We start from the raw sequence: 27,495 nt of genomic DNA on the forward strand, positions 1-27,495 counted from the left end.
CGACTAGGGGGAATGCCATACTAGATCTAGTATTAGGTAACGAACCGGGTCAGGTCACAGATCTGTCAGTGGGTGAGCATCTGGGGGACAGTGATCACCGCTCCCTGACCTTTAGAATTATCATGGAAAAGGATAGAATCAAAGAGGACAGGAAAATTTTTAATTGGGGAAGGGCAAATTATGAGGCTATAAGGCAAGAACTTGCGGGTGTGAATTGGGATGATGTTTTTGCAGGGAAATGTACTATGGACATGTGGTTGATGTTTAAGGATCTTTTGCAGGATGTTAGGGATAAATTTGTCCCAGTGAGGAAGATAAAGAATGGTAGGGTGAAGGAACTATGGGTGACAAGTAAAGTGGAAAATCTAGTCAGGTGGAAGAAGGCAGCATACATGAGGTTTAGGAAGCAAGGATCAGATGGGTCTATTGAGGAATATAGGGTAGCAAGAAAGGAGCTTAAGAAGGGGCTGAGAAGAGCAAGAAGGGGGCATGAGAAGGCCTTGGCGAGTAGGGTAAAGGAAAACCCCAAGGCATTCTTCAATTATGTGAAGAACAAAAGGATGACAGGAGTGAAGGTAGGACCGATTAGAGATAAAAGTGGGAAGATGTGCCTGGAGGCTGTGGAAGTGAGCGAGGTTCCTCAATGAATACTTCTCTTTGGTATTCACCACTGAGAGGGAATTTGATGATGGTGAGGACAATATGAGTGAGGTTGATGTTCTGGAGCATGTTAATATTAAGGGAGAGGAGGTGTTGGAGTTGTTAAAATACATTAGGACAGATAAGTTCCCGGGACCTGACGGAATCTTCCCCAGGCTGCTCCACGAGGCAAGGGAAGAGATTGCTGAACCTCTGGCTAGGATCTTTATGTCCTCGTTGTCCATGGGAATGGTACCGGACGATTGGAAGGAGGCAAATGTTGTCCCCTTGTTCAAAAAAGGTAGTAGGGATAGTCCAGGTAATTATAGACCAGTGAGTCTTACGTCTGTGGTGGGAAAGCTGTTGGAAAAGATTCTTAGAGATAGGATCTATGGGCATTTAGAGAATCATATTCTGATCAGGGACAGTCAGCATGGCTTTGTGAAGGGCAGATCATGTCTAACAAGCCTGATAGAGTTCTTTGAGGAGGTGACCAGGCATATAGATGAGGGTAGTGCAGTGGATGTGATCTATATGGATTTTAGTAAGGCATTTGACAAGGTTCCACCTGGTAGGCTTATTCAGAAAGTCAGAAGGCATGGGATCCAGGGAAGTTTGGCCAGGTGGATTCAGAATTGGCTTGCCTGCAGAAGGCAGAGGGTCGTGGTGGAGGGAGTACATTCAGATTGGAGGGTTGTGACTAGTGGTGTCCCACAAGGATCTGTTCTGGGACCTCTACTTTTTGTGATTTTTATTAACGACCTGGATGTGGGGGTAGAAGGGTAGGTTGGCAAGTTTGCAGACAACACAAAGGTTGGTGGTGTTGTAGATAGTGAAGAGGATTGTCGAAGATTGCAGAGAGACATTGATAGGATGCAGAAGTGGGCTGAGAAGTGGCAGATGGAGTTCAACCCGGAGAAGTGTGAGGTGGTACACTTTGGAAGGACAAACTCCAAGGCAGAGTACAAAGTAAATGGCAGGATACTTGGTAGTGTGGAGGAGCAGAGGGATCTAGGGGTACATGTCCACAGATCCCTGAAAGTTGCCTCACAAGTAGATAGGGTAGTTAAGAAAGCTTATGGGGTGTTAGCTTTCATAAGTCGAGGGATAGAGTTTAAGAGTCGCGATGTAATGATGCAGCTGTATAAAACTCTAGTTAGGCCACACTTGGAGTACTGTGTCCAGTTCTGGTCGCCACAGTATAGGAAGGATGTGGAAGCATTGGAAAGGGTACAGAGGAGATTTACCAGGATGCTGCTTGGTTTAGAGAGTATGGATTATGATCAGAGATTAAGGGAGCTAGGGCTTTACTCTTTGGAGAGAAGGAGGATGAGAGGTGACATGATAGAGGTGTACAAGATATTAAGAGGAATAGTCAGAGTGGACAGGGCACCAGGGCACCACTGCTCAGTACAAGAGGACATGGCTTTAAGGTAAGGGGAGAGAAGTTCAAGGGGGATATTAGAGGAAGGTTTTTCACTCAGAGAGTGGTTGGTGCGTGGAATGCCCTGGCTGAGTCAGTGGTGGAGACAGATACATTAGTGAAGTTTAAGAGACTACTAGACAGGTATATGGAGGAATTTAAGGTGGGGGGGTTATATGGGAGGCAAGGTTTGAGGGTCGGCACAACATTGTGGGCCGAAGGGCCTGTAATGTGCTGTACTATTCTATGTTCTATGTTCATTGTGCTAACTGCTACACAACCATGCCTCTGCAAAAAGGGTTATTATCAGGTTATTATTTGTTTTGTGACTGCCTGTAAGGAGACGAATCTCAGGGTTGTATATCGTATACATACTTGGATAACAAATGTACTTTGAACTTTAAATATTATCTAGACTCTAACATTACAATTAGCATAGGCAGTCACAGGCAGAAGCGATGCTTAACATTGTAATTTATGGTGTCACCAGAGTCCCAAATGCTATTTCACTGCGAGTAATCTAATTGTGACATTGGCTTTAAATTAATTTAATTTCAGGAGTAAGTATTCTTTTCGGTGCCACTGCACCAAATACTACACCACTGTTTACAGCATTGAGATATTTTTGAAGTTTATTCACGTCTATAACACAACAGGCTGAGATAATTATAGTCAGGAGACCAGGATAACATTTCCCGCTCTTCCTCAGCACAAGTGCCATGGGTTTAATGTCGTACCCAAAGGATCTCTAACAGTAATGCACTCCCTCACCACTGGAAGTATCTGCCTAGTATTTGTGCTCAAGGCTTCACAGTGATATTTGAATTCACCACCTGTTCAAGTTAAAAAAAAAGATACGTAATTTTTTATATTGCCCTTCTGGAAGTTGTGCCTTATGCTGGGCTGTGAATGCCCAGACACCAAACGCGAGGCTCTTTCCTGACGTGTCAGCCTACACAGATCTGGTAGACTGTCTTGCAGTCAAACCCAGTAGAGTTTTGTCACTGGGCTGGGTGAGTAAACAGGTTCCCAGCAAAAAGTTGAGAGGGATAATAAATTAGCCATGATGGAATGATGGGCCAAATGGCCTAATTTTTCTATGTCTATGAGACCATGAAACAGATTTAGGTCATTCAGTGCTTCACTGTTCCATCATGTCTGATTTATTATCTCTCTCAACCCCAATTTCCGGCTTTCTCTCCGTTACCTTTAATGCCCTTACTGATTAAGTACTTACCAACTTCTGATTTCAATATACCTAATAACTTGGCCTCCACAGATTCACCACCCTCCGGCTAAAGAAATTCCTCTTCATCTCTGTTCTAAAGGGACATTCCTCTATTCTGAGGCTGTGTCCTCGAGTCCTGCTGGAAACATCCTCTCCACACCCACTCTATCTGGAACTGTGTTTTAAGATCTTATGTTCTTATGGACAGTTCAGTAACATTTCATGCATCCCAAAGCATTCTGCATGCCAAAAAATTGATACCAATGTTATTATGGATAAGCATTATAAAATCAACTATTTGCACAATTCAACAGTTTTAGAACGGAAAAAGGGGTAATTTGGTGTACATCCTCAAAATTACAATAGACCCAAAAAGAGTAAATAGAGAGAGTGTTTATTGTGTCCTCTAATTGGAATTAAGTAACCAGATGATACAAATTTAAAAGAGACATCAAAAGAACTGAATAGAGAAGAGGAAAAATATCTTCACTCAGCAAGTTTTGATGAGGAACGTGCTGCTGAAAGGAGTAGAGCTGAATTTAATAGTATCTTCAAAAGGAAATTGGATAAATACATGAAATATAAGAGTTTGCCGGCTGTGATGAAAGAGCAGAGGCAAGTGTGATTAGTTGGAAAGCAAACTGCTACATTCTAGCTGCAGGATTGTCAGCTTTCTCCCCAGTCTGACCATGTGTCCAGCACAGAGCAACCACTAAATGCAGGGTCTCCTGTTCTGCATGACTCAGTTGTATCAGCTGACGCCTGGTTCTATTTATTTGATGATGCCATGCAGCTTAAAGTGACCTTAGCAGAATCAAAAAGACGAGAGATTCTGCTGATGCTGGAAATCTAGAGCAACATGCACAAAATGCTGGAGAAACTCAGTAAGTCAGACAAGCATCAATGGAGAGGAATGAACAGTCGATGTTTCTGGCCAAGGCCCTTCATCAGGACTGAAGAGGGTGGTGGGAAGAAGCCAGAACAAGAAGGTGGGGAGAGGGAGAAGGAGTACAAGCCAGCAAGTGATAGGTGAGACCAAGCGAGGGGGAGGGTAGGTGGGTGGGAGAAGGGGATGAAGTATAAAGCTGGAAGGTGATAGGTAGAAAAAGTAAAGGGTTAAGTCAAACTTGCTCAAGTAAATTTTTTTGCCATTTGAAATAAAGGTTTGGACTTACCACTGATTGTGTAGGATATACCTTCAACAAGTATCCAAATACTCAAGTCTCAGCACAGCCGTTCGGCTTACAAAATTGTGCCAAACTAACTAACCCTCCATTCTCTGCACATTGAAAGTTCAAAGTAAATTTATTATCAAAGTATGTATGTGTCACCATAAACTACCCTGAGATTCATTTTCTTGCGGGCATTCGCAGTAGAACAAATACAACAGAATCAGTGAAAAAGCACACACAAAGAAAGACTGACAAATAATCAATGTATCTATCTAAGAGCCTCTTAAACATCTTTATTGTATCTACCTCCACCACCACCCCTGGCAGGGCATTCCAGACACCCATACACTCTCTGACCCACACATCTCCTTTGAACTTTCTTCCTCCCACCTTAAATGCATGTCCTCTAGAATTAGAGATTTCATCCAAGATTCACCCTATATGGCTGCACCCAATGACTGCACTACAGAAGCAACTGCCACTCTTTATGAAGTCTCAAGTGAGATTATTAATTTTCTTTCCAGTTATTGCAGTGTGTTTTTAATGACGCTCCTTCAAAGAGTCATAGAGTGCTATAGCACAGAAACAAGCCCTTTGGCCCATCTAGTCCATGCCATGGGTGGCTGGGTGGAGATTTGTCTCTACCAAATGAGGTGTAACTCTCTCCTTCCCTCCGTTAGCCTGCAGGTGACCCTTACCCCCCCCCCCCCCGTGCAATTAGGGTCACGTGAAGCCAACGGAGCAGGTGGATAGTTGTATGAGCAGCTGGAGCATCTCAAAAGACCACTGACGCCAGGCAGACAATCTCTGAAGAGTGTTGATAATGGCTGGGGTCACCCGTCTTGCAAAGACACTGCCCAGAAGAAGGCAATGGCAAACCATTTCTGTAGAAAAATTTGCCCAAGAACAATCATGGCTATGAGACCATGATCGCCCACATTATAATGATGATGATGAGGCCATGCCAAATTATTATTCTACCTGGTCCCATCGGCCCACACTGGAACCACAGCTCTCCATACCCCGCCCATCCATGTACTGTACTTAATCTAAACTTTCTCTTAAATGTTGCAATTGAACCCACATCCACCATTTCCACTGACAGCTCATTCCACACTCACACCACCCTCAGAGTGAAGAAATTCATGTTTACCCTTGTGCTTCCCTTAAATATCTCACTTTTTACTCTTAACCTATGACCTCTAGTTCTAGTCTTACCCAACATGACTGGAAAAGGCCTGTTTCCATTTACCTCATTTCCAATCTCATGAATGTAAGGTTCTCACAAGAGCACGTCTCATCAGTTTTGCCGGCTTTTCAAAGGTACATGGATAATGTTAAGGCCAATGGCCTCACCCACTCCACAGTGATAAATACATTAATTGGCCAATTTAGTAGGTACAGCTGTATATTAAATATCTGATCAGCCAATCATATGACAGCAATTCAATGCATAAAAGATATGCAGACATGGTCAAGAGTATCACTTGTTATTCAGACCAAACATCAGAATAGGGAAGAAATGTGATCTAAGTGATCTTGACTATGGAATGATTGTTGGTGCCAGATGGGGTGGATTGAATATTTCATGCACAACAGTCGCTAGAGTTTAGAGAAAATGTTGCGAAAAACAAAAAAAAACATCCAATATACAGCAGTTCTGTGGGCACAAATGCCTTGTTAATGAGAGAGGTCAGAGGAGAATGGGCAGACTGGTTTAAACTGACAGGAAGGTAACAGCAGCTCAAGTAACCACATTTCAACGGTGACGTGTAGAAGAGGATCTCTGAATGCACAACACATCAAACCTTGAAGCTGATGGGCTACAGCAGCAGAAGATCACCCCAGGTTCCAATGTTGAACTGAATAAAGTGGCCTCAGAGTGCAGATTCAATCTCATTGTTTTATCAGTAGTGAGAGAAACTTAGATTCCCAACACCACCTCCCCTCGGAGACCTGATGAATAAGAGGCTGCTGGAGGAGGGAACTTTAAAAGATTCCCTTAACCACAGACTGCAGATTCAGAGGCCGGATGCTGTGGGAAACAGCTCTGAATTTGACCGTAGCTTTAGATTGGATGCTGTACATTAAATGCCCAGACAGGAGACGTCTAACTAGATACAGCTGCTTCCAGCTTCAGATGAAGATGAAACAACCGACAGGATAAATCATGTAATCGTGTGGGATAGCTCACTCTTGTCAACACAGAATCAAATTAACTTTCTGAATCCAGCACGAAAATAGAACATACAACATTACAGCAAAGTACGGACCCTTTAGCTCTTGATGTTGTGCCGACCTTTTAACCAACTCTACATAGTCCCTCACACATAGTCCTCCATTTTTCTATTATCCATGTGCCTACCTAAGATTCTCTTAAATATATCTGCCTGTACCACCACACCTGCAGCACGTTCCCATCTCTGTGTGAGAACACTTACCTCTGACATTCCCCCCCCCCCCCCCATACTTTTCTCCAATCATCTTAACATTACTTTAATGGAGGGGATGGTCACTGAACTACAGAATGAATTTATGGTCAAAACTCCGGAGGTCCACAAACCCACAAGGTTCTTCCTCTGATATTTCCTAAATGCTGTCTGTCCTACTTGGCCCCAAGGTTGGGTGTTCTGTCCCACCTCGCCAACGTGCCCGGGTCCTTTCCAGGTGCCCATTCAAGCTCTTGCAGAACAGTAAATACACTCAGTGGCCACTTCATAATAAAATCGCCACTGAGTGATTTTTCCCTTTTTTTTCTCTTTGCTTTTCACAACATTCTCTAACCTCTAGAGACTGTTGGGTGTGAAATTCCTAGGAGATCAGCAGTTTCTGAGATACTCGAAGCACACAGTCTGGTACCAACAATCATTCCACAGTCAAAGTCATTTAGATCACATTTCTTCCCCATTCTGATGTTTGATCTGAACAACAACTGAACCTTTTGACCATGTCTGCATGTTTTAATGCATTGAGTTGCTGCCACGTGATTGGCTGATTAAATATTTGCATTATCGAGCAGGTGTACCTAATGGTCACTGAGTATAAAGTTGAAAGGAAATAAATGCACTGAACTACAGGGAAAGATGAGAAAAATAGGCCCTATTGGATACACAAAATACACTGCAGATGCTGGGGTTAAAGCAACACGCACAACACGCTGGAGGAACTCAGCAGGTCGGGCAGCATCTGTGGAAATGAGAAGTCAACATTTCGGGCCGAGACCCTTCGTCAGGACTGAAGGGTCTCGGCCCGAAACGTTGACTGCTCGTTTCCATGGATGCTGCCTGACCTGCTGAGTTCCTCCAGCGTGTTGTGCGTGTTCCCTATTGGATAGTTCTTTCCAATAGCTAACACAGAAGCAATGTGTTGAATGGTCTCCCAGCGTGCTGTTTCACCATGTGTGTGCGCACCTCAGTCCCTGCCCGTTAAAAGCAACCCATCTTCCTCACTCAAGTTACCCATTATCTATTTTTTAAATTTAATTTAATTTAGACACACAGCACAGTAACAGGCCTTTACAGCCCAACAAGCCCGTGCCATCCAATTATGCCCATGTGACGAATTAACCTACTAACCGATGTGTCTTTGGAATGCGGGAGGAAACCGATGCCCTCAGAGGAAACGCACCAGTTGTGGGGAGAACATACAAACTCCTTACAGACAGCGGTGAAAATTGAACCCTGGTCACTTGTGCTGTAAAGTGATGTGCTAGCAATCTGTTATGCTATGATGCCTTGTTACCTCTGGAATAATGAGGTAGTATTCATGGGTTCATGGACCATTCAGAAATCTGATGGCAGAGGGGAAGAAGCTGTTTCACAATTGGGTGAGTCTGTAGGTTCCTGTACCTCCTTTCCAATGGCCACAACTTGTGCCATCGATCAACTTACAAACTAATTTCCAAAATGGAAAGTTTAGGCCGAACCCCATAATGCTCATGGTTGGTGGCTGAACAATACTAATGGGATATATAGATCCTGTGCCTGCCCCTCCCTTTTCTCCAGCCCAGGAAACAATGCCTGAGTTTCAAGGAACATCAAGTAAACAGTTTGTCTAGTAATCAAAAGCAAACTTGAATCATGTTCTTGCAGATGTTGTCTATTACTGAGAGCTTTTTGGCCAAGGCGGTGAGCAGGGAGTAAGGCGTGGCCCAGTGTCATTTTCACTCGTGTTCTTTAACAGTCTCATTGTTCCAGCTTTGAGCAGAGAAGTTGCTTCCAGAATCCAATGACTCGATGGATAACCTCACAGTCCAGTGTGCAACTCAATCTCTGGTCTCTTCTTAGTTTGCTGATCTGCTCTAGTGACACACCCTGATTAGTTACCCTAAGTCTGGGAGAGAAGCATGAGGAGTCAGTCAGAGTTGCTGTCCTGGTCAAGACAATATCCAAGTTTCTTGCTAGACTCCCAAGTGACATCCATTCTCACGCCATTCTACAGATATGCAGTGGAGAGAATCCTGACAACCTGCATCACTGCTTGGTACGGAGAGTGCACTGTGGCAGGCAGGAAGGCTCTAAAGCAGGTATTCCAAACTGCCCAATGCATCACCAGCACCAGCCTACCCACCATCAAGGACATATATACAGAAAAGTGCCAGAAAAGGGCTGATGACATCATGGAAGATCCCCCCATCCTGCTCAATGACTGTTTGTGCCACTCCCATCAGGGAAGAGGTTATTTAGCATCCACGCCAGGACCACCAGACTCAAAAATAATTACTTTCCTCAAGCAAAAGGGCTGATCAACACCTCCACCCACTAACTCCTCCACTACTTTATCATTTGTACATTTAGAAGCTATCTCATGTATTTATATTTCTTGTTTTTTTATTGTGTTCTTTGCCTTTTGTGCTTTTGTGCTGCATCAAATCCATTACACTTGTGTACAGAAAATGACATTGAACGATCTTGAATGCAAAATACTCTGTGACACTACTTTATGAAGAAGATCAAAAAAAGCTCTTGCCAGTGTTCATCAGTGTTCAAGGTTCAAAGTATTAGGATGGCACAGTAGTATTGTGGTCAGTGTGATGCCACAGCACCAACAACCCAGGTTCAAATCCTGCTGCCGTCTGCAAAGAGTTTGTACGTTTTCCCAGCGACTGCGGAGTTTCCTCCAACATTCCAAAGATATTTGGGTTAGTAGGTTAATTGGTAGCATGGGTGCAGCTGCGCAGCACGGGTTCATTGGCCCAGAAGGGTCTGTAACCATGCTGTATCTCTCAATTACATTATCAAAGTACATATACATTACCATATACTACCTTGAAATTTGTTTTCTTGCAGGCATTTACACAGAAATGAAATACAATAGAATTTACAAAGAATTACACATAAATAGACGAACAGCCACTGCGCAAAAGACAAATTCTCAACATCACAAAAGCAAATCAAATTTATGGAGTCTGTCAGAGTTTGAGTCATACAAATACGATGCTAGTTTCTGATATTAAAACAGTCAAAATTGAGTGTATTGTCATGCACAAGTACATGTATGCAAGAGTGCAGTGAAAATCTTACTTGCAGCAGCAACAAAGGCACATATATCAGCAGAATTCATAAGAAAAACATAAAATAAACAAATAATGCTCAATTTCCACACAAAAAACAGAACAAGCAAAAAGTCAATTTTAGTGCAAAATATTCATAGTGTTTCTAACACTATTCATAGGGTTTTGCTAATTGATTCAAGGCTGAAGGAAAGTAGCTGTCCTTGAACCTGGTAATATGGGCTTATCTATCTCCTGCCTGATGGTAGCTATGACTACACTTCACTACATGTACTTGTTTTGAGATACCCGTGGTGGTAAGAAGTTCTGATGAAGGGTCTTGGCCTGAAACATCGTCTGTTTACTCTGTTCCATCGATGCTGCCTGACCTGCTGAGTTCCACCATCATTCTGTGTGTGTTGCTTTGGATTTCCAGCATCTGCAGATTTTCTGGTGTTCTTTTTATTTTCCTCGTGCACAAGGAGAACAGCATGGTTCCCTGTCACCCACACTGTTCTGAAATCTGAACAGAAAACTGCTACTTTTATACAAAATTGACTTATCAGTTACGGATATTGATTATTGTAAATTGTATATGTTTGAATTTTTTACTTGTGAGAATCAATTGGTGTTCACAAAAGAGGTGTTTGTTAAAGTCAATTGAAACTTCAAGCAGACTGATGATGATGTTTTGTAGTTAATAATGACAATAGAGTCTTAGTTGTTGGTATGTTTCACACTCTTCTGTTATCTTGTCGGTCCCTATTGTATAAAGGGACACTGTTTTAGAAAGATCTTTCTGGAAAAGTCTCACTTCAGAGGCCTCACTCATTTGGTCTGAGTACACGCTACTGATCTATCTCATCTGTAGTAAGCAGAAGTGTCTTCAGCAGTCTCACTTCAAAGATCTCATTTGACTACAACTGTCCCAGGCTATCATTGTCTTCATCAACTTCCACAGAGCTGAAAAAAAACTCACCAGATCAGGCAGCATCTGTGGAAGCATTTAACGTTTCAGGTTCTGAACATTTCATCAGAACTGAGAAACTCATTTTCTCAATTCTTATCAAGGGTGCCAGATTTGAAATGTTTTCCTTTCACAGGTGACATCTGACCTGCTGAGTTTTTCCAGCATTTTATATATTTCAGAACCAGAATCAGATTATTATCTCTGAATTGGATAAATTGAAATGTGTTGTTCTGTGACAACAATACAGTGCAAAGACATAAAATTACTATAAATGACATAAGTACATAAATAATGCAAAATAAAAGGAATAATGGAGTAGTGTTAATGGGTTCATGAACCATTCAGAATCTGAGAGCAAAGAGGAGATTTCAAAGTTTAAAGTAGATTTTGTATCAAAGTACATATATATCACCATATACTACCCTGAGGTACATTTTCTTGCAGGCATTCACAGCAAAACAAAAAGCAAATGCAATAGAATCCATGAAATACTACTCATAAAGACTGATAAACAACCAAAAAGACACCTGGGTGAACTTCAGGCTTGACCAAGATTGATGTTAGTTTAATGTCACTCACCATCAGGGCAATTGTGATAAGTACTGGTCGGGGAGAACAGATAGAGGTCTGAATACAATAATGTTTACATCACTATTCTCATAAATTCCCAGTTATCTCCGGATTCCAAAACAGCCAGAGTCTCTAGGGTTGTACTTGATAATTTATCTAAACAAAATAAAGATAAGTGTATAAAAATACAAATGTCTGACGTCTGCAATAAAAGAAGAAAATGATGGCAGGTCAGAATCATCCATGGTAAGAGAAACAGGGTTAATGTTGCAGCTCCAAGACTCCTCAGAACTGATGAAGGGCTTCAACCTGAAATTTTATTCTTAATCCTGTTTGACCTGCTGAGAGCTCCAGCATTTCTTACTTTTATTGAAAAAATGAGGATGAGCCCTGAATGACCTTCCTACTCATGGACTTCATTCACAACCAGTATGTGGGCATATTAAGAACAGTTTGTCAAGGTTTGGGGCCACATGCTCTGAATCCATGGACAATATTGATTCTTCCACACAAATGTGCTCTGACATCACTAATGTCCATATGATTATAAGTCATAGGAACAGAATTAGGCCATTTGGCCCATCGTATTTGTTCCACCATTCGATCATGGCTGATTTATATTCCTTCTGAACCCCAGGTGTATTTTTACTACAATCAGTTGAGGCATCTTGACTCCACACAGTGATCTCCATTTAATTAATTATGAGATTTCTAAAACCAATTGGCTGCACCAGTGATGATCTGGTGTGAATACTTATGCAATCAATCATTTTGTGACTTATATTTGTAATTAATTTAGATCATGTTATAAAGATCTGTTTTCACTTTGACACGAAAGAGTTTTTCTATTGATCAGTGTCAAAAAAAGCCTTTTAAATCAACTGTGATTCAATGTGGTAAAAGAATAAAACATGAAAACTTCCAGGAGGAGGGATGAATACTTTTTATAGGCACTGTATATCCTTGCTTTTATATTCTATTCCTCTCGAAATTAATGCTAATGTTGCATTTGCCTCCCTTACCGCAGATTCAATATGCAAATTAACCTTTAGGATTACCCATTTGGTTTCTCACTTGTTGCTTGGAGGATCTCACTATATTCCTTTTGATTTCTGTTTTTCTCACTTTACTACAGTGACTGTAGGTTAACGCTAGCTTCATTGCGTCTGAAGCTGTGGTACATACTAAGGTTGTGAAAAATTTTGTGGGGGATGCCATATTCTTTTGTTTATTCCTTTCCCCTAGTCTTGGCACATTTGGACATTGGCTCATTAGGACAACATGTGGTGGTTCATTCATAACCTGTCTTCTCTGCCTTCAGAAATAAGAATTTAATATTAGGGATAGAAGCAAGAATAGTCTAGCATAATGGTTAGTACCGTTTCTTTACAGCACCACCAATACGTGATCAGGTTCGACTCCCGCCACTGTCTGTAAAAATTCTGCACATTCTTCCCGTGACTGTGTGGGCTTCCTCACAGTGCTCTGGTTTCCTCTCACATTCCAAAGACATACGGTTAGAATTAATAAGTTGTGAGCAAGCTGTGTTGGCACTAGAGACACGGCAACACTTTTGAGCTGACCCAAGCACATCGCAAATGATAATGCAAATAGTGCATTTCACTGGACGTTTCAATGCAGATGTGGCAAATAAAGCTAATCTTTTAATCTCTCAGTCTCTTGATGTGTGCTCCATTATTCAATTAGATCAAGGCTGATCATTCACCAGTTTCCTGCAGTCACTCCATAAACCTTGATTTACCCGGTCTCTAGGAGGGTGAAGTGTCGAGCAATGTCGTGATTTCCTGCTGATTATCCTGCTCCACGTTGTTTGAAAGGCTTTTCTCATTTCTCTTGCAGAGCTGCAGCGAGAGGGGAGCATCGAGACACTTAGCAACAGCTCAGGCTCCACCAGCGGAAGCATCCCACGCAACTTTGAGGGCTACCGCTCACCTTTGCCCACCAACGAGAACCAGCCACTCAGCCTCTTTCCAACAAGTTTCAACTAAGCCCCTTCCCTCATCCCTCTCACACAACCCTCCTTTCTTCTTCCTCACCCCCAGCCCCTATCCTCTCCTACTCTTTTCTTCTCATCCTACCCTTTCCCACTCTTTCTCTTCCCCTCCCTCCACCCCCCCCCCCCCCAGTAATTTCCTGCCATTGGAGCCATGCCAGCCAAGGTCAACAAAATGGACCGCCGGACATTGTCTCACCATCTCCAGTAATTACTGCACTGACACTTGTCACCTGAATGGCGGACACGATCACAACTTGTAACTCTTAGTTCATGGTTTGTATCATTCAGTGGAGTTGGCTTTCCAGACCTCTAATTCTCAAAAAGAGATACTAACAAAGGGATTATTTACACTGTTAAATCAGGGACATATATATCTCTATTTCATGTTCTTTTGGTTAATTCATGTTTGCAATGCTTTATTTCTGGGGTTGGATCTGCCACTGTTGCCTGACTAGGAATGTTAAATTGATACCGTTTTGGGTTTCAGTGGAAACCTCTTATCAGAGGTTTCCCACTTTGTGGATTGCTGTGATTGGGTTTCTAACATTAAAAAGTTCAAGGATCACTTGTCCACTGACTCCATTTGCATCCTGCTATTAACCTCCTTGGGGCTGGAAAGATGACTGGGAGATTTCACAGCTAAGACATTCAATGTTGCAACAAGAATCACAGGGGTGAACTGATTACAAACAGTCGGCTCAGTAGTCAGTTCCCAGACTCTGAGGTCCCTGTGCTCCAACTGCTCCAGTGATGTGGTCAGAACACATTGGATCAATAGAGATCACTAGTCAAACATCTAAAAAATAAAAATGTGCATGGAATTCTGGTGGGAGAGATTGCCGAAAGTAAAAGATTCCGAAAAGTCCCTTTATTTTAAGTTACCAGTGGAAAATGTCATGTCCAGCCATATCATTGCTCTCTCCAATCAGTTTAGTCACTCTACTTTTGAAGTGCTGACCTCCCATGGTATTAAGCACACAACCACCTCTCTGATGGATAGGAGTCCTAGGCAGGCTGACAGTTCATCTCAAGCAAAGAGGAACTACCGTGGGATTCGGGTCTTAGGGGAACTGACCTGCCTGTCTCTGGCACAAGGGTCTTAGGGGAACTAATCTGTCTGTCTCTGGACCAAGGCTACCAATATGATCTGTTGCTCACATGCACAAAATGCTGGAGGAAGTCAGCGGGCCAGGATACATCTACAGAAAGGAATAAGCAGTCTCCGTTTTGGGCCATTACCCACACACTACGGGCTGTGGAAAGTGCCACTTGTTCAGTGGGTTTTGGCTTTAAAAGAAAAGTTGTACTTTTAAACTGCTCTAGCACTCCACTGAGTTGAGCGCCTTTAAATAGCCTGTGATTTTCCTGGTAGGAAAACATTATATTCAGTGTTAGACTAAAACTTTGTGATAAACTATAGGCAGTGGCACAACTGCTGCTGCCAACACTCATTGGCATTGACCTTGGAGACTCACACGCGATGGGATTGTGCCGTGCCACAGATTGAGAATGTGCGTCAATCACAGGATTACTGTCTCATCCGAAGCTGCCAATGTAATCTGCAACCATTGATTTCCTCACTCGGGCTGAGTTTTCTCTTAGAGACAGGCAGAGCAGCCACAACACACAGACCACAAACAACATCGCAGAGGTTTGCTGAATGAATCATCGCCAAACATGTCAGTCCAGTGACAGCAGTGCAGAGGAGGACAAATCTAGTCTAAATTAGTTCCATTTAAACAGAATTATTTTTTCCACTTTTTTTTTGGCGGGATCACAGTCATTTGTGACGTTAAAGGTAGTCATGTTTCCCATTGTGTCTACACCCAGCCGCTCACATTAATCTCGCTTCCCACCAACTGGCTGTTAACCTTGTTGGTAGGTTTACTGGAGACACAAGAGACTGCAATTGCTGGAATCTGGAGCATCAAAAATCTGCCAGAGCAACTGAGCGGATCGAGCAGCAGCTGTGGGGGCAAAAAAGTCCTGTTCGTTTTGTTACTTTTCAGTCATTGAGGCTTTTCTTATTTTATTTAGAGATACAGTGTGGTGCCAAGCCCTTCAGGTGCAATGAGTCCGCACTGCCCAATGACACCCATGTGACTAATTAACCTACTAACCCGTATGTCTTTGGGATGTGGGAGGAAATCGGAGCACCCAGAGGAAACACAGGCAGTCACCAGAAGAGCGTTCAAACTCCTTACTGACAGTGGCAGGAATTGAACCCGTGTCACTAGCCTGTAGCCTTACTGTGCCATCCCAGTGCTTCATTTCATTTCATTTACTAAGATATCTAGCCTCGGTTAATTTCAGCTGAGGAGGCAAGTTCCACCTTGGCGTCAGGACCCATGGAAACCCACCCAGCCCCCAGTCAATCACCCACCTTGGACAGCAAAGATATCATAACCACAAGCATTGACTTCACTAGAGCTTGACCCCCATGGATACTGGCCGTCAGTAGGACAGTATCGTGCTCACTCTGCTCCCGGGAAATGTGTTCAGTGGAAGCCATCAGTAAGTAGTGAGCTTCAGGGGTTCTGTCAGATTCAGATTTATATTTATTTATTTACCACATGTGCATTAAAACATGCAGTGAATTGTGGTGTTTGCATTAACAACCAATGTAAGGATGTGCTGAGGGCAACATGCTTTCTGGTACCACACAGCATCTCCACAACTTTCAGCAGAAGTACACAGGCAACAATAATGGCACAACTAAACAAAGTTAAAAGTTCAACAAAGCAAAACAACAACAGCAAAACAAGCCCCTTTCCTCCCACCCACCCACTCAGACAGACCTCCAGCTCTAGAATAGGCCACCTCCAGAGTTCTTGACTCTGGACATGGGGACATTAGACCTCTCATTCCTAGACATGCCAGCCCAGGGACTTTGACCATCAATCCTCGAACTCTGGGTTTACCAACTTTGGTCTTTGACCTCTGGTATTGACCCCAGGACTCGCTGATTATGAGACATTGAGCTCCAGGCCTCACACATCTACAGAGTATACAGGTTATGTCCTTTACTGGCACACTCTCAGATCAGTACAGCTAATGTGGTGGGCTCCATTGGCACTAGCTCTGACTTGGCGACGATTCTCATTGTCTCCATCATTGAGGAGTGAACTCCTTTGGGTACCAACTGGTATTGAGATATAATGTGGGTATTTTGCCCGAGTGATCATTTTGGATTTGTGACTGCACCCACTGTGTGCCTGCAGGGTGGTTCAATCATCGAGAGCTGAACCTAATAATAGTCTCCGTACATTGTGGAGAAACAGCAGTAATCAGGAATAGGACCCTTAGTAGATACTGTCCTCCCCACCATGTCACCGGCCCATCCCTGCTGCTCTCCTTCCCCCTTGTTCTGAAGGTAGTTGTAGTTCCCTGGAGATCCAATAGTTTGGCACTGGACCTGGGACCTCTGGTCTAAATGTCACAACAGCATCTCCACTCATCCATCGACACTTCTTTTTTGCTTTAATGGTTAAAATAACTTTGTTCTTTAATTACAAATAAGTGAATTAATAATTATTTAAAATATGTTTCAATTTGCACAGAAAATGACCCTGTGAATCCAAATTAAAGTTGCAGTCTCTGGTGTGTAAGTCAGGCTAACTGTTCTATTCCTGCAGCACAACCCAATGACTATTGCCCTGAGTCATGCTGTGGTAGAGATATTCGGTTAAATGCTCACGTTTTATCTAAAGATTTAGTCTGTGAGATTGTTATCAACCATTTTATGGTCTTGTGCCTATGAGAACTTCCTGCCTCTTGAGCCTTGACATATTGGAAGAGTTGCATTGGGAGATTTTGAAATCACCAAGGCTGGTTAGACGACCTTGGAGATGTTTGTGGTGGGCCTAACACTGTGATTACAGAACGGATTAAGTCTGTCTATCCAGCTGGACAGTGGAGAGAAGCTCGGGCTGTTTTCACATTGTTGAAATGAACCAGGTAAAGATACAGGAGGCCCATTCCCTAGATTTGAGGATCTCAGGGAGAAGCCCCTCTCTCTTCTATATCTTCCCGCAATGTACTTAAGACTAAAAGACTAGTTAGAAAAATTGTATTTATTCCTTTATGTTTGTATCGTGCATGGGAAATGACTCAAACATAAGGCCAAGGAGGGTGATTAGGCAATTCAGCCCATCAAGTGCTCCACCATCTGACCCATCTAGTGCTCTGCCATTCAGTCAGGGCTGATCTATTTTGCCCCTCTCAACCTCATTCTCCTGCCTTCTCTCTGTAACTTTTGATGCCCTTACTAATCAAGAACCTGTCAACCTCCACTTTAAAGATACCCAATGATTTGGTTTCCTTAGCCATCTGTGGTAATGAATTCCACAGATTCACCATCCTCTGGCTACAGTAATTCCTCCTCAGAGAATCTGGGAAAAGAATGCTATCATAGATATTGCTGAGGAATTGGTAAAGCAAAGAATACCAAGGGCGGCAATACAGGGGAGGCAATTGTCAGCAAGGAATATAGAGTGAGAGATTAGCAGAAAAGTATATATTGAAAAGGCAATAATGTTCAGAAAACTCTGGTGAGAGAGAGAATGCAGAGGAACTGAAATAATAAATAGAATTAGAAGAACACGTATGAATGGGAGAAAATACCCAGGAATACTGGAAGCACTGCAGTAGAGAGGGGAGAGGTGATTTGTTGTCTGTAGTTTGAGTTAGGAACAAGCGCTACATCGATGGGTAGTGTGTAGAGTACTGTGCAAAAGTCTTAGGAACATATACACACACACACACACACACACCCCTAGGGTATTTAAGACTTTTGCACAGTACTCTATATTGGTTAAAATAGGAAGGTAGTTGGGAAACAGAAATAAGAGTAGCTTTGTATTAACCCAGTAGTATTAAGTGTTATTTGGTAACTGGAAAGACATAATATATAGTACTGTGCAAAAGTCTTGGGCACCCTAGCTACATACAGGTATATGTGCCTCAGACTTCTGCATAGTACTGCATATATATATATACATACATATATATACACACACACACATATCGCACCTATATTCATCACACACAAACACACACATATGACATCTACACACATCACACGTACACATACATCCATCACATACACACACCAACATATCGAATGCATACAGATCAGACACACCGACAGGTACACACACACTAATATATCGAATGCATACAGATCACACACACACACACACACACACACACACACACACACACACACACACACACACACACACACACACACACACACACACACACACACACACACACACACACACACACACACACACACACACACACACCTGATGTGATCTCCATGGTGAGAGGCAATTGCTTACTTGCATCGATCTGAACAGTGATAATTTTTTTAAAGCTTCACTTAGATTCATCTCATTAACCAATTATTTGTTTCCTGCTCTTTTATATAAAACCATTACCTTCCACACCTTTAGACCCACTCAAGTTAAACGGATGTGATTCATTCCCAAGCCAGAGATAAAACTGCTTGTGCAATGCTGAAGCCAAGGCTTTCGGTTGAATTTGTTAAAGCGGAGATTTTGTCTGGCCTCTTGGGAAGATGTAACCGATCTCGTTGCACTTCTCGGCAGTACTGCAGACAATGTGTATCCCTCCACAATATGGATAAACAAAAACATGACCTGCCTCAGTATCAGATAATGTCTGTGGGATCTCGCATGTCAGATTGGCTGCTGAAGTTCAAGGTCAGGTTTAATTGTCACTCAACCATACACATGAATACAGCCAAACGAAACAGTGTTCTTCCAACAACATGCCAAGGTGCAAACCACAGTACCAACAGTCATACACAGCAAAGGGCACAAACAGCATGTATAAATACAGTAGCAATTAAACATACAGTCACAAAAAATAGTAATAATCTAGCCCAAGTTTCTAAGAGTCATGGTCTGTAGATTGATGTTGCATGGGATGATTATCCTGAAGTATAGTCTACAGTAATGGCCGTGGTTCAAGAATTTTTCACTGGCTGTGATGGATATAATAATCTACTAGGTTCTATAGTGTAATCTATTAGGTTCTGAAAGGCATTGCATAAAAGTACAAGACAGTCTATCTTTCCTCTGGACCAACTGCCAGAAGATGCCAAGCACAAATTATCCAATTTTGTTTTGTTGTTGACTCCATTAAGTATTTTCCATCTGCTCACCACTTCCTCCCCTCCCTCCTGCCCTCGAAATCAGGAACTCACCACATACAGAATCACAGCCATGAACTGGCGCCACCACAGATTCTCCACCCATCATTCTTTGATCCAGATTAGATCCTAATCAGGGCCTGTGGTGTAAATACAGTAAAACATCAGGTCCTGCAATGAATTGTGTTTGTCGCTTTTTATCAGACGCACTGTGCCTCCGGCCTTCACACATGCGATCAAAGGCAGACATGCAGGCAGTAAAGGGATTGAACTCTTCCTCATCCCTTTCATTATCAAGTTGCCAGTAGAGTGTCTGTCTACCACCCTGCCGCTGGTAAATTGCCACCTCGATGGCTGTAGATTTGCTTCTGTACAGTGCACAAAGTGACTGACTTCCTGTATTCTGTAATGACACTGGGTACTGCTTTTGCTGCTAATTTAATTGCCAACTCCTAACTTCAACCAGTCCAGTTAATAAAAATAAATTGTAAATTTAACCGATGAAAATGTCTTCAGTGTTTTAGACAGATGAACTCCTCATAGCTCCCAGTAAAGTTGGGTTTCAGTCTTCATTTGCCTGTGCTTGGTTTCTTTATTAGACTGACCACTTCTTCAGAATCAGAATTTATTATCACTGACGTGTTGTGGAATTTGCTGTTTTGTGGGAGCAGGACACTGCAATACATAACACATTACTATTTATTATCAAAGTACATATATGTCATCATATACTACCCTGAAATGCATTTTCTTGCAGGTGTTCACAGTAGATACAAAGAACTACAACGATGGACAAACAATTAGTGTGCAAAAGAAAACAAACAAAAACAAATAATAAATAAAGAATATTGAGAACGTGAGTTGTAGATTTCTTGAAAGTGAGTCCATAGAGATATCCTCAAAGATAAAGGGCTTAGTGCCCGTGCTGGAGTTGAGTTTACAACCCTGAGTAGCTTTTTGTACTGAATGGCTGTGTACTGTCAGTTACAATAGGAAATATAAAACTAAATAAATAGTGCAAAAAGAGAGCAAAAATAGTGAGAAGTGTTCTTGGATTCATGGACAGTTCAGAAATCTGATATCTGAAGGGAAGAAGCTGTTCCTAAAACGTTAAGAAACACAAGAAAATGAATCTCAGGTTAGTATATGATGACATACATATACATTGATAATAAATTTACTTTGAACTTTGGCTGTGTGTCTTCAGGCTCCTGTACCTCCTTTCTGTTGGCAGCAATGAGAAGAGGGCAGGTCCTGGTTGGTGGGAGTCCTTAACTGATGGATGTGGCTTCTTTGAGGCATCATCTTTTGACAATCAAAGCTCAAAAGTTCAAAGTAAATTTATTATGAAGTATGTATATGTCATCATATACTACCCTGAGATGCATTTTCTTGCAGGTATTCGCAGTAGATACAAAGAACTACAACGATGGACAAGCAATTAGTGTGCAAAAGAAGACAAACTGAGCAAATACAAAAATACACAAATAATAAATAGATAAATAATATCGAGAACGTGAGTTGTAGATTTCTTGAAAGTGAGTCCATAGAGATATCCTCAAAGATAAGGGATCTAGTGCCCATGCTGGAGCTGAGTTTACAACCCAGTGCAGCTTTTTTCCGATCCTGTGCAGGCAGAGATGCAACCAGTTAGAATGCTCTCCATGGTGCATCTTGCATAGAAAATATCGAACAGTACAGCACAGGAAATTTAAGCTTCATTTTTGTCTGTATGCCTTGATAATCTGTGTAAATATCCCTATCTAAATGCCTCTTAGACATTGCTGTTGTATCTGCTCCCACTACCTCCCTTGGCAGCACATTTCAGGCAGCTACCACACTCCATATAAAACATTTGCCACAAAATCTCCCTTTACTTTCTCCATGTCACCTTAAAATTTTGCCCTTTAGTATTTGACATTTCCATCCTTGGAAAAATGTCTTTGACCATGCATCCTGTTATTATCCCTCAACCATCAGGCTCTTGAATCAGGGGGAATAACTCCACTCAATTTCACCTGCCCCATCAATCAACTGTTCCCACAACCTATGGAGTCACTTTCAAGGAGTATTCATCTCATGTTCTCAATATTTATTGTTTATTACTATTTCTTTTTCTTTTTGTATTTGCACAGTTTGTTGTCTTTTGTACACTGATTGTTCATCCTGTTGGTCTGCACTTTCATTGATCCTATTGTGGTTATTGGATATACTGAGTATGTCTGCAAGAAAACGAATCTCAGGATTGCATATGGTGACATATACAGTATGTACTTCGGTAATAAATTTACTTTGAACTGTATCTCTTATATACTCTCATTACATTACCACTTGGCTTTCAACACCCCAGAGAAACCAATCCAAGCTTTTCCAGCCTCTCATAATGGTTAATACTCGCTAATTCTAGCAACACACTGGTGAACCTCTTTTGCACTCTTCTCAGCTGCTCACAATATTCCAAGTGTGGTTTGACAAAAGTTTTATACAGCTGCAAAATGACTTCTTGACTTTTATACTCACTATCTGACTGATGATGAAACACACCTTTCTTACCACCCTATTTCCTTGCATTGTCACTCTTAGTAAAACTCTTAGATCTTTCAGTAAATGGTCCCACCATTTCAACACTCCAGATTTGATCTCTTGAAGTGTACAAATTTATTTTAAGCAATTAGCTTTGTTTGTCACATGTACATTGAAACATGCAGTGAAATGCATTGTTTGTGTCAACAATTAACACAGGGCAACACTGTGCAAAGTCAGCCCGTAAGTATTGCCGCACTTCCGGCACTAATATAGCGCAATCTTAATCATGTGATTTTGGAATGTGGGAGGAAATTGGAACATGCAGAGGAAACCCACCAAGTTATGGGGAGAATGTACAAACTCTTTGTAGACAGTGGTGGGAATTGAACCCTTATCAGTGACTGTTGGCAGTGTAAAGCATTGTGCTAAATGCTATGCTCCCATGCTGTCTCACACAATCCATCTGCCAGTTCTTTCCCACATTTCCAGCTGGTCTATATCCTGCTGAATCCTTTGACTATCCGCCTTACTATCCACAACTCTGCAATTCTTGTTCCATCTGCAAATTTACTGATCAACCCACGTACATTTTTATTCAAATCATTTATATATATATATATATATCACAAACAGCAGAGGTCACAGCACTAATCCTCGTGGAACACCACTGGTCACGGTCCTCCAGTTAGAATAATGTACCTCCACCACTACCCATTGTCTTCTAGGGCCAAGCCAATTTTCAGTCCACTCTGCCATGTTACCATCGATCCAATGTGCCTTAATCTTCTGAATCAGCCTCCCATGAGGGATTTTGTTGAGTAGTTTTCCAAAGCCCATGTCCACATCATCCACTGCCCTACCCTAATCAATCATCTTCCTCAAATAACTCAATCAAGTTTTTAAGATATGACTTACCCCGCACAGGACCAAGCTGACTATCCCTATGAAGTCTATTATTTTCCAGGTGTAAATAAAAATACCCCTAAGAATTTTCTCCATTAATTTTCCTATCAATGATATAGAGCTCATCAGCATATAATTTAGTCACCAGCCTAGTTTGTTCTTTGTGAGCAGAGAACAATGCTGGCAATTCTCCAGTCCTCTCAGACCTCACCTGTGGCTACAGAGGAACAGAGGATACAAAGATGTTGTCAAGGCCCAGTCTAATTCTGCTTTATCATTGTATTCATTCTCATTCACTTTCTCTCTCTCTCTCTCTTTCTCCCTTTCCCTCCCACCCTTCTCTCTCTCTTCCACCCTTTCACTCTTGTTCTCTCTGTTCCCTCCCTCTTCTTTCTCTCTCACTCTGTCTCTCTTTGTCCTCTTCCTCTCTCAACATGTTTCTCTATCTCCCTCTCTCGCCCTCTCTCTCTCTGTTATCCTCCGCCTGTTTATATTACCCTACTGTTTTTTAATATTTTCCTTTGCAGTTATATCTTTTTCAGCCAATCTCCCTCCTGAGCCATCTCATTTTACTGCTAATTTCTCCTCTCTCTCATTCTTTCAATCATATACTCTGCTTTCTGTCTCAATCCTGGTTCCTTTGCCACCAGTCAGGTTGTCGTTATTTATGGCTAAATGTTTTGTCTTCCTCTTAAGATCCTTCATTTCCATCAGTTCACCTAACTAGAATAAACCCCCATCGTGCACACTTGTGTGTTGACCTCAGAACATCCTTCAACACCTTCAAGAGTGTGAACCCTAGTAAAGCACCAGGCACTGATGGTGTACCTGACAGGGTACTGAAAACCTGTCCCATCAGGTAACCCGATGGTGTACCTGACAGGGTACTGAAAACCTGTCCCATTAGGTAACCCGATGGTGTACCTGGCAGGGTACTGAAACCCTGTCCCATCAGGTAACCCGATGGTGTATTTGGCAGGGTACTGAAAACCTGACCCATTAGGTAACCCGATGGTGTATTTGGCAGGGTACTGAAAACCTGTCCCATTAGGTAACCCGATGTTGTATTTGGCAGGGTACTGAAAACCTGTCCCATTAGGTAACCCGATGGTGTATTTGGCAGGGTACTGAAAACCTGTCCCATCAGGTAACCCGATGGTGTATTTGGCAGGGTACTGAATACCTGTCCCATCAGGTAACCCGATGGTGTATTTGGCAGGGTACTGAAAACCTGTCCCATCAGGTAACCCGATGGTGTATTTGGCAGGGTACTGAAAACCTGTCCCATCAGGTAACCCGATGGTGTATTTGGCAGGGTACTGAAAACCTGTCCCATCAGCTAACCCGATGGTGTATTTGGCAGGGTACTGAAAACCTGTCCCATCAGCTAACCCGATGGTGTATTTGGCAGGGTACTGAAAACCTGTCCCATCAGCTAACCCGATGGTGTATTTGGCAGGGTACTGAAAACCTGTCCCATCAGCTAACCCGATGGTGTATTTGGCAGGGTACTGAAAACCTGTCCCATCAGCTAACCCGATGGTGTATTTGGCAGGGTACTGAAAACCTGTCCCATCAGGTAACCCGATGGTGTATTTGGCAGGGTACTGAAAACCTGTCCCATCAGCTAACCCGATGGTGTATTTGGCAGGGTACTGAAAACCTGTCCCATCAGCTAACCCGATGGTGTATTTGGCAGGGTACTGAAAACCTGTCCCATCAGCTAACCCGATGGTGTATTTGGCAGGGTACTGAAAACCTGTCCCATCAGCTAACCCGATGGTGTATTTGGCAGGGTACTGAAAACCTGTCCCATCAGCTAACCCGATGGTGTATTTGGCAGGGTACTGAAAACCTGTCCCATCAGGTAACCCGATGGTGTATTTGGCAGGGTACTGAAAACCTGTCCCATCAGGTAACCCGATGGTGTATTTGGCAGGGTACTGAAAACCTGTCCCATCAGGTAACCCGATGTTGTATTTGGCAGGGTACTGAAAACCTGTCCCATCAGGTAACCCGATGGTGTATTTGGCAGGGTACTGAAAACCTGTCCCATCAGGTAACCCGATGGTGTATTTGGCAGGGTACTGAAAACCTGTCCCATCAGGTAACCCGATGGTGTATTTGGCAGGGTACTGAAAACCTGTCCCATCAGGTAACCCGATGGTGTATTTGGCAGGGTACTGAAAACCTGTCCCATCAGGTAACACGATGTTGTATTTGGCAGGGTACTGAAAACCTGTCCCATCAGGTAACCCGATGGTGTATTTGGCAGGGTACTGAAAACCTGTCCCATCAGGTAACCCGATGGTGTATTTGGCAGGGTACTGAAAACCTGTCCCATCAGGTAACCCGATGTTGTATTTGGCAGGGTACTGAAAACCTGTCCCATCAGGTAACCCGATGGTGTATTTGGCAGGGTACTGAAAACCTGTCCCATCAGGTAACCCGATGGTGTATTTGGCAGGGTACTGAAAACCTGTCCCATCAGGTAACCCGATGGTGTATTTGGCAGGGTACTGAAAACCTGTCCCATCAGGTAACCCGATGGTGTATTTGGCAGGGTACTGAAAACCTGTCCCATCAGGTAACACGATGTTGTATTTGGCAGGGTACTGAAAACCTGTCCCATCAGCTAACCCGATGGTGTATTTGGCAGGGTACTGAAAACCTGTCCCATCAGGTAACCCGATGGTGTATTTGGCAGGGTACTGAAAACCTGTCCCATCAGCTAACCCGATGGTGTATTTGGCAGGGTACTGAAAACCTGTCCCATCAGGTAACCCGATGGTGTATTTGGCAGGGTACTGAAAACCTGTCCCATCAGGTAACCCGATGGTGTATTTGGCAGGGTACTGAAAACCTGTCCCATCAGGTAACACGATGGTGTATTTGGCAGGGTACTGAAAACCTGTCCCATCAGGTAACCCGATGGTGTATTTGGCAGGGTACTGAAAACCTGTCCCATCAGGTAACCCGATGTTGTATTTGGCAGGGTACTGAAAACCTGTCCCATCAGGTAACCCGATGGTGTATTTGGCAGGGTACTGAAAACCTGTCCCATCAGGTAACACGATGTTGTATTTGGCAGGGTACTGAAAACCTGTCCCATCAGGTAACACGATGTTGTATTTGGCAGGGTACTGAAAACCTGTCCCATCAGGTAACCCGATGTTGTATTTGGCAGGGTACTGAAAACCTGTCCCATCAGGTAACACGATGTTGTATTTGGCAGGGTACTGAAAACCTGTCCCATCAGGTAACCCGATGGTGTATTTGGCAGGGTACTGAAAACCTGTCCCATCAGGTAACACGATGTTGTATTTGGCAGGGTACTGAAAACCTGTCCCATCAGGTAACCCGATGGTGTATTTGGCAGGGTACTGAAAACCTGTCCCATCAGGTAACCCGATGGTGTATTTGGCAGGGTACTGAAAACCTGTCCCATCAGGTAACCCGATGGTGTATTTGGCAGGGTACTGAAAACCTGTCCCATCAGGTAACCCGATGGTGTATTTGGCAGGGTACTGAAAACCTGTCCCATCAGGTAACCCGATGGTGTATTTGGCAGGGTACTGAAAACCTGTCCCATCAGGTAACCCGATGGTGTATTTGGCAGGGTACTGAAAACCTGTCCCATCAGGTAACCCGATGGTGTATTTGGCAGGGTACTGAAAACCTGTCCCATCAGGTAACCCGATGGTGTATTTGGCAGGGTACTGAAAACCTGTCCCATCAGGTAACCCGATGGTGTATTTGGCAGGGTACTGAAAACCTGTCCCATCAGGTAACCCGATGGTGTATTTGGCAGGGTACTGAAAACCTGTCCCATCAGGTAACCCGATGGTGTATTTGGCAGGGTACTGAAAACCTGTCCCATCAGGTAACCCGATGGTGTATTTGGCAGGGTACTGAAAACCTGTCCCATCAGGTAACCCGATGGTGTATTTGGCAGGGTACTGAAAACCTGTCCCATCAGGTAACACGATGTTGTATTTGGCAGGGTACTGAAAACCTGTCCCATCAGGTAACCCGATGGTGTATTTGGCAGGGTACTGAAAACCTGTCCCATCAGGTAACCCGATGGTGTATTTGGCAGGGTACTGAAAACCTGTCCCATCAGGTAACCCGATGGTGTATTTGGCAGGGTACTGAAAACCTGTCCCATCAGGTAACCCGATGGTGTATTTGGCAGCGTACTGAAAACCTGTCCCATCAGGTAACACGATGGTGTATTTGGCAGGGTACTGAAAACCTGTCCCATCAGGTAACCCGATGGTGTATTTGGCAGGGTACTGAAAACCTGTCCCATCAGCTAACCCGATGGTGTATTTGGCAGGGTACTGAAAACCTGTCCCATCAGCTAACCCGATGG

General features: G+C 43.0%; 1 protein-coding gene across 5 annotated transcripts in view; it reads left to right on the top strand.

Annotated features, from left to right (window-relative positions):
• bcas3 (BCAS3 microtubule associated cell migration factor) overlaps positions 1-14,075 on the top strand; it is a 928,098-nt gene extending 914,023 nt beyond the window's left edge. For 4 of the 5 annotated variants that reach the window (XM_073053122.1, XM_073053127.1, XM_073053125.1 and 1 more), the window contains one exon: positions 13,354-14,075. In XM_073053122.1, the coding sequence (XP_072909223.1) occupies positions 13,354-13,502 (149 nt within the window). In that variant the 3' untranslated portion in view covers positions 13,503-14,075. The remainder of the gene's footprint in view (positions 1-13,353) is intronic. The other variant, XM_073053126.1, reaches the window with a different exon arrangement.
• Positions 14,076-27,495: the final 13,420 nt, after the last annotated feature.

Source organism: Hemitrygon akajei, chromosome 8, assembly GCF_048418815.1.
Source record: "Hemitrygon akajei chromosome 8, sHemAka1.3, whole genome shotgun sequence".
Lineage (NCBI taxonomy): Eukaryota > Metazoa > Chordata > Chondrichthyes > Myliobatiformes > Dasyatidae > Hemitrygon > Hemitrygon akajei.